Source organism: Periplaneta americana, chromosome 3 (assembly GCF_040183065.1).
Source record: "Periplaneta americana isolate PAMFEO1 chromosome 3, P.americana_PAMFEO1_priV1, whole genome shotgun sequence".
NCBI lineage: Eukaryota > Metazoa > Arthropoda > Insecta > Blattodea > Blattidae > Periplaneta > Periplaneta americana.
In genome coordinates, this window is record NC_091119.1 from 99,989,910 (window position 1) to 99,999,040 (window position 9,131).

The 9,131-nt window shown below is 34.1% G+C and overlaps 1 protein-coding gene across 2 annotated transcripts in view; it reads right to left on the reverse strand.

Annotated features, from left to right (window-relative positions):
* The window catches only part of l(2)k09848 (lethal (2) k09848), a 46,089-nt gene extending 38,503 nt beyond the window's left edge, over nucleotides 1-7,586 (reverse strand). Inside the window, exons 1-3 of one of the 2 annotated variants that reach the window (XM_069821128.1) lie at nucleotides 7,462-7,586; nucleotides 6,266-6,383; nucleotides 5,833-6,079 (exon numbers count right to left, since the gene is read on the reverse strand). In XM_069821128.1, the coding sequence (XP_069677229.1) occupies nucleotides 5,833-6,079; nucleotides 6,266-6,323 (305 nt within the window). In that variant the 5' untranslated portion in view covers nucleotides 6,324-6,383; nucleotides 7,462-7,586. Of the gene's footprint in view, nucleotides 1-5,832; nucleotides 6,080-6,265; nucleotides 6,384-6,786; nucleotides 7,097-7,461 lie in introns of those variants that run through there. The other variant, XM_069821127.1, reaches the window with a different exon arrangement.
* Between the last annotated feature and the right edge of the window lie 1,545 nt (nucleotides 7,587-9,131).

Sequence of the window (9,131 nt, forward strand, 5' to 3'; positions counted from 1 at the left end):
TAGTATAGCAACTAGCGATGAATATTCAATCGTAATCTGCCAATATCTAATCACTAACCAACTGAACGCATCCGGCTGATATAGGTACATTGTTTCCAACTGAAACTGTAAATTAGTTGCACAAAAGGACGATTTTATACTACAATGATGATGATGATGATAATAATAATAATAATAATAATAATAATAATAATACTTACAAATGGCTTTTAAGGAACCCATTGGTTCATTGTCACCTTCAAATAAGCCCGCCATTGGTCCCAATCCTGTGCAAGATTAATCCATTCTCTATCATCATATCCCACCTCCCTCAAATCCATTTTAATATTATCCGCCCATCTACGTCTCGGCCTCCCCAAAAGTCTTTTTCCCTCCGGTCTCCCAACTAACACTCTATATGCATTTCTGGATTCGCCCATACGTGCTACATGCCCTGTCCATCTCAAATGTCTGGATTTAATGTTTCTAATTATGTCAGGTGAAGAATACAATACGTGAAGTTCTGCGATGTGTAACTTTCTCCATTCTCCTGTAACTTCATCCCTCTTAGCCCCAAATATTTTCTTAAGAACCTTATTCTCAAACACCCTTAATCTCTGTTCCTCTCTCGAAGGGAGAGTCCAAGTTTCACAACCATACAGAACAACTGGTAATATAACTGTCTTATAAATTATAACTTCCAGATTTTTAACAGCAGACTAGGTGACAAAAGCTTCTCAACCGAATAATAACAGGTATTTCCCATATTTATTCTGCTTTTTAATAATAATAATAATAATAATAGGCTACTATCATCAATGTTATAAAACTGACAAATCCTGTAAATAATGGGTATTCATAATATCTGTTTACAAATTGTCAGATTGATAACACTTATAACTAGAGTCCGGATTTTTATGTAATACTGATCCTAAAAATCATGATCATCATCATCCTACAAACAAGTACGAGTAAAAGGCCCAAGGCCTGTTACGGTCTCAGTGAGTCATTCTCAGTCCACCTTTTTTTGAACGGCCTAAAGATCTCTTCCCTTGGCAACGGTATTGAAGTATGGCTTTTGGAAGTCTATTCTGATTAGATCGTACAAATATGTAACTAAAAACCTCACAATATGTACTAAATCTATACCAATAATAAATCTGTAATCAAAATTTTTCTGGTAATTTTCGCTTTTCCAAAAATAATTGGTGTTAATATGTATAATTAACCATCCTGAGACCAAAAATCACACTTTTGAAATTTTTGTTTCTATGACTGTCTGTCTGGATGTTTGTTACCTTTTCACACAATAATGGCTGAATTGATTTCTATGAAAATGTGAATATAAATTAAGTTCGTTCTAACTTAGATTTTAGGCTATATGGCATTCAAAATACTTTATTTAAAAGGGGGATTAGGGCCTGAATTAAATAAATCGAAATATCTCGCTTATTATTGATTTTCATGAAAAATGTTATGTAACAAATGTTTCTTTAAAAACGATTTTCGATAACTTTTATTCCATGGAAAATTTTGATAGGAGTGATATTTAACGAGATACACGAATTTTAAAATAACAATACGTTTAATCAGCGCTGCCTCAGATTAATACGCTATAATGAAATGAAAACAAATGACTCCGTCTATTTAAGGTGATCTTGCACACAACAAATGGAGAATATTATTCATTTAACACTATTTTATACTGATATATGTATTCTATGATGGGAATACATAAATGTATAAATGTTTATCAACATTAATATACAGAGAATGTTTGTGTGTTTGTATGAAGTAATCTGAGAAGCTACTCCACTAATTTGGATAATTCCTTCACTATTTGAAAGTGTAGTTTCTCTAGATGGATGTAATGCTCTATCCATTGTGGTAACTCCTGAGTGAATCGAGGATTAAGGTAAGATTAAAATAGATTTTTATGCACAGAAAACTTAATATTCTGTTGCAATACCCTATTTTATTTCTTGATTATTTAAACTTTATTTGGTTCACAAAAAATATTGTAATTTTATACATTTTTATGTCCACAGAACATAATAGTATTTTTAAGAGTTCTGTCTTAAAGATGAATATTTTTACTGGACCAAAATTACAGGACATATGGAGTAAAAATTAGTATTTTACCATTGAGCTCACTGGAGTTGAGTTATTTTACAAAGTGTCACGAAATGGCGTTCCTGCACTCAAAACTTACCCATATTCGTTTTCTGTGTTTCTTAGATGGTAGAGTTTGAGACTCGCATTCGGGAGGTCACGGGTTCAAACTCTGTGGCCGACCAATCTGACTGGGTTTTTCATGGTTTCCCTTAGTCATAAAGGCAAATGCCAGATTGGAAATTTACATGCCATGATTCATCACCACCTCAATTACCAATACGATAAACATTAATCAAAATCTATAATCAGTTAATTGAACACAAAAGAAATAGGAACTCAACAAGAGTAAAAACGACCTACTGGTATACCCATACATTCTAAACACGTGACATGACCACAGATATTAAAGCGTGTATACATAAACTTAAAGAAAAAAAAAAGAGCAGTCAGGCTAACATAAAAAATTATCTTTGTACACAATCCACTCTATATTGACATTAATTTGGAATGATTTATTAAAGGATGCAATCAAGACTAATTTATAAAAATGTTATAAACGAATTATCCTTGCGCCAAAGCAAATGTTTCCTGAACCAAATGAATCTATTCTAATTATTTGCATATTATAACGATTAAGAAACATGTTAAAGAAATTACCCTTGCACAGAATGAGTGCTCTCTGGACTAAAATTATCGTATTTTAATTATTGAAATACAATTTCAATTAAGTAACATATTAAACAATTTATCCTCCTATCAAACACGGATGTTCCCTGCACCAAATGTCATATTTTAATTATGTAATTACTTTATATTTATCTCTAACAAGTGCAGCAAAGCACATGGGTATGACTAGTATGCAGTATAAAAATTGCACAGAGTAAAAAACTGTTATTTGTTTAAAAAAATAGTTTCAACATGGCTGACAGCAATGTCTTTTGGAGGATCCCGCGTTTCTCTACTTAGGATCTGTATAACAGTAAATAAACTGGTGTAACCCCAATGTCTTTCAAGAACTGCTTCGAATTTTTTCACAACTTGCTTACTTTCAGTTCCTAGAGAGCAATGAGTTTTTTTTTTGCATCACAGATGATGTCCATCGATATCATAAGTGAAAGTCCGATAGTTTCCAACTTTGTGATGCTTTCGGAAATTCAACTTAAGTTACAGTCGATATAAATGCACACGCAGTTTTAGAATTCTGTAAGACACTTTGTGACGCAGTCAAGTGAATAATGGAATAAGAGGTAAAGACATGTCCAGTATAACAAAACATACCACCTCCAGTTGCAACCCTGTACCCTAAACTCCATTTCTGGAATATAGTAGAGTAAGTTATAGGAGACGAAACACGTCCTTTGTGCAAGTGGTGAGTGGAGGGGGCCAGTCCAATGACCGTGTCTCGAGAAAAGCATTGCTCGGTGACGAGTGTCTAAAATGCCACACTACCTATCACTTTCTTTCACACTGATAGGCTCCATCCAAATGCGCTGACTTACTTTACAGATTCCAGAAACAGAGTTCAGACATTCGCCCTTTTCTTCTTCTCTGTAAACACCAGGTAACAACAGGCAAAGTTAAAAGTTTCGCGAGACCTGTCAATCACCTATATTTTTCCAGGGTCGAGAACAAAGTGCAAGATGGCAGAATTATAGCAGGAAAACAAGCACCCAGTTATACCTGAGTGGCTGTCCAATCCTGAATGCTGAAATTTGTATTCCATTGTGTACTGTCAACTTTGAGTTTAAAATCATACGTATTTTTATGATTTCGTTTTAGTTAATGCTGAAATACTATCTTTCTTTACATGGAGCTTAATTAAACGACATATGGCATGGAAGTTAATTTTATGTAAAAATATGCAATTTATCTTAAAATATTTAAGTATTATATTTAATATGTAAAAATATGTAGCATTAAAATTATATATAATGGTCTTAGTAGCCTAAATCGCCAACATTTTGAGTTTTCAGACTGCTACCTATTAAGGAAAAAATATGTAGGGCCTAATTACATAAAAATCCGAACTCTACTTAGAACTAATTTCTGCCCATTATTTCAATCGGAACAGAACTAGGTAACACACTCCGATCCATTGCGGCAAACTAAGAAACGTCTATGAGAATACAACTTAACTTCCATCATAAGAATTAAAACCCTCTGAGTATACAAAATCTGTTGCATTAGGGCAACAACAGTTTATGTCGTCATCCGGGATTCTAGACTTTTACCAGATCCTTTTCTCCTTGTATATATGTAGTTTTCATTTGGTCATCTATGAGTAACCACAAAGCATGTAAAAACCAATTCTTACTAAGTACTGTTAGCAGTCTAGTATATATAGTCACGAAGCTTGCGTTGTTGAGGGTACTAGGAACAATAGACTGTGCTGGTACTATTTTGCATTGTATGTGATGAGGCAACAGTAGCGATCCTAGTCATTAGCAACTATCTATGGATGCATATTCCCTTTGTATTGAGCTTCGTGACTGTATATACTAGACTGTGCTGTTAGTCTATGAGAGACTGGATGTCAGTAGCAAAGAATCCTATGAAAAGTTTACAGACAATAGGTTTGTTCCAGCAAGCAATTCAGAACCCGTTCCGAATACCGAACTTCTTACAACACATGCACCAGCTGTGTACGGTTCAGAACTAGTTCGGGATTTTACGTTGTTGGAACATTTCTTGAACTGTTCTTTCAAGGTTTTCGGAGTTTCTTCTTATATTAAAATTATAATCATCTTCCAAACTTAATTCGTCATTAAAATATATCACTATCATCTTCCAAATCACCCATGATCGATTATTTTTTTTATTTCAATCTGCCTAGTCTCGAAGCATTTTAACCATAACTTCAGATTAAACCATCTGCACATGCGTCAACAGTTCAGAATTCTCAGTTCTACTCTTAATCGAGAAACAATTTCACTCATTCTTTACGAGTTCTGAAGCACGTTGGAACAGGGAACTGGGAGTCCAGTATCGGTTCGGAATCAGTTCTAGTCTTGTTGGAACACACATTGAACTAATGAGGATGAGCAGGCAGTTCAGAATCGATTCCGAACCGTGCTGGAACAAACCTATTATTGAACAATAATAGGCCTAACATATTTAAAAGTGAATTCAGTAATTCTAAGGCGAAATACAACAGATGAAATGAGTGTCACATTAGAATTTAATGTTACAGTAACTTGGTAAAATAGTCACTGAAATCGCAGAAATATTCATGGTTGCCGTTCTAAAAAAATAAAGGACACCAAGAAGTAAAAAATAACGTTTTGGTGAAACTTCGGTATCTCCCCACACTACATTCGAGAGAGAAAATTTACTTATCGTAAACAATATTTCCATTACTCGGCCTCATATCACTTAAATAATCCCCTCTACTAACCCATTAACTTGTCACATAGATACCTCGGCTTAATGTCATTTAGCTATCCCCTCATTTAATTCATCTAACCCATTAAGAAACTTAAATCAGACATCAGTCCCATATGTGGTATGAAGCGAAAATTGACCAAAAAATCATGTAGGCTAGAGTCTGAAGGGTGTAAACTGTATTTTCATAATAATTTAGGCGAGAAAATGTTACTTGCTACAGCGTAGGTACTTTGAGCCTCTGCACAAATTTGATAAAATGACAAAACACTCTTAAACAATCACAAGTTACATATCAAAGTTACTCTATATTTCACACAGAAATATTGGTTCAGGGAAAGGCATAACTAAACTTACCTTCTGAATCTTGATAAACCGCATATCTTTCCTGATCCACAATTAACGTCTACACTCGAAGTAAAAGCTTTGAAATCAGTGTCATATATTTTCACTTTCTGACTAGCCAAACCAATCAGCACGTCAAGTTCTTCTGAATCACCCCAAGCCAATGTCGTTATTTCATGTCCTTTCGTAAGAACATCCAAATTCTGAATATTTTTTACAATAGGCTTTATGTTCTGGTCATCAATATTAATGCTAATTCCTGAAACGATAAATCAGTGCAAAAAAAATTCGCAATGCAATTGCCATGTGTCGATGAAGTTGTACGACCATAACCTCTACCAAATAATGAAACATAACTTAATTCACGTTAGAAAGCAAAATATGTATTCCTACATATTACATTGGGTAATTGAGACTGCATTTAAACTGATATATATATACTTACCCTTAAACGATCCGATCTTTCCCCCCACATATATATCGAAATCATGTTTTCCTTCCATATTTCATCATTAAAACATTCACACATTCTCATTCTTCTACAGTCCAGTGTCGCCAGGGTGCTGTAACCAAAAATCCCTATTATCCTTATAAAATATCCCTACTTCACGCAAAAACCCCTACAAAATTATTATGTTTGTTCCAGGAATTTAAATTTTAAATTTTATTAACTGCCTACCTACCATTGGAGGTAACCCAAGGGCTTGTTCTATAAACACAGTAGTGATATTAAGTAATATTATTACAGTCATCAAAATAATTTTATTAACTGACTAAATTCTGTTTCATAAACGTTTTGCAAAACTCATATTGAATTGAATTGAAAGAGAGAAGTGGGAGGAGAAATTTAAAAGGTACGCTAAACGCGTCCTTGCAAGGGATTCGAGGTTGAAAGAAACTAAATATGTGAGCTACAAGCCTGTTGGCCACTTGTCTCACTCCGGTTTAGGCCCGTAACACACTTACAGAGTTTTCGTCAGCGAGAAATGTGTTGCGAGAAAATTAAAAAATTGATAACATGGATTCAAATGGACGTCTACACACTGGAAGAGATTCTCGCTCAAGGCAAAAACCTCGCGCGAGTTTCTCGCTGGAATCGGTAGCTGAGCGAATTTTCTTGACACATTTATCAAAGATGTTTGACATTTATACTCTTTATGACGATTGAATGTAGAAAAAGATATCACAGGTGGCGATGAATTGTATTGTTTTTATTTGAAAATGAGGAAAGATGGCTGATAATTGCAGTCAGAAACTTATCGAACTTGTACGATGTCACCCGTAGGCCTATTTATATGATATACGGGATGAAAACTATAAAAACACGAAACTTAAAGAAGAAATCTGGAGATTATCTCAAAATAAATAGGGCTATATTTTATTTTGATGAGATTTAATAGTATTAATTAAACATTTGAAATAATGTATCTATATGTCTTAACACTTTACATACTTTTAATCACAACATAGCAAAGAATCCTTTATCATGTCATGAATGGCAAAAAAACTGTGGTCCATTGAACCTGAAATAACGCCTAAACGTATCATCATTCAAATCGAAACCAGTGTCCAAAACTCGCCCTTATTTTCGTAAGATACAATGTGATTTTCAGATATTTCTGGCTTTAATTTTAGGCCTACCTTTTCTTTTCATTAACAAAATATGTTAATGTAACTCCATTTCCTCATCACCTGAATATTCAGATTCAACATAGCGTTCGTACGTAATTTGTAAAGTACGACAATATACTTACAGGTTATATATTTAAGTACGACAAAATACGTAAATACATAACCATTACTACAATCAGAAAACTTCTTTCTGCATAAAGGCCAAAGACGTTATAATAGTATAAAGGCAGGGCATAGATGATCATAGCGAGATGTGATCTGTGATAGCGAGAACTCGCCAAGTGTGTGGAGGAGGCTCTTCGCCTCTTTCTCGCAACACATTTCTCGCTGACGAAAACTCTGCAAGTGTGTTACGGGCCTTACGCTGCTCCACTGAAGGAGCTCCAGAAAATTTTGAAGGGGAAGAGCCGAAAAAGGACGTAATCTCTTAGGTACCACAAACACGAGGGGACGGAAATGTGATCAAATTGATCACGGAACGGGACGAGGAAAAAAGACTGGTGTAAATCTGCACATTGAAAGGAACTATGTCATTTCGCAGTGCAGGAGGAGTCGAGAAGACTTGTTTGTTTGCCGCTAGGATGGCAGGATTAATCTTGCATATTGGAAGGAGCTTTACCTTTTCGCAACGCAAGTGGAGTCGAGATGACTCAGTCATCTGTTGTTCGATGACAAGGCAGGTGAAGGCCGTCATAAAATACGTCAAAGACTTTATACCACAGTCTACTATATACAGTCGCGAAGCTCAATATGTAGTAAAAATGCAAACAAGGGGAGTTGCCCACCACTAGGATCGCTACTATCACCTCATCATCGCAGATCTTTCTCCTAGCAGCCGACAAAATATGTTACACTTTCGTTGTCGTGTTCTTTTGGAAAAATTAACACCTTCCTTCCATTATTGAAATATTAAATGCATAAAGTTAATTTATTATTTTAATGAAGTATATTAAATTCCACCATAAACTCGAAGATACCTGCAAGAAATAAGTTAATATAATTTTTGTTTGTGCAAAACGAACTGAAATTTACTATAATAGCTTCACTCATTCAAGATTATAGCGATAATTAACTATGAAACCAATAAATATAATTTTCATTTCTCTTTACAACAATAATAATGGAAATATGAATTAATGGAGTAACTTACGCGTACCGGTACTAGTAGTGTAGGCTTCCGTAGTTAACAAAGTGGGATGAGGTTAAGCAATAATAATCACACCAGAATTGGAAATAAAACGTGATCAATAAATTTAATTGTAACAGACTTTTTCTACGTCTCAACAAATAAAAATAACAACAAAATTAACAGCTATAATTAAAAACATATCCTTTTAAGAAAAAAGTAGTCCTAAGCAATAATAATCCCACCAGAATTGAAAATAAAACGTGATCAATAAATTTCATTAAAACAAACTTAATTTTTCTACGTCTTTAGTAAAATAACAATAAAAATAATAACAATTAATAGCTACAATTAAAAATATATAATCTGAAAAAAAAAGTAGACCTAACCTTTATTTCTCTGGAAATTTAGCAGCCTAAGTGACAGAACTTTAACCGGTATCTAATGTCCTTTCGGTTAGACTGAAACATTTCATTGCGAAATTTAAGGATATAATGTATTCTAACAATCACAAGAACTTAAAATTAACAGTTTTGTTTCTGCACAGCATTCT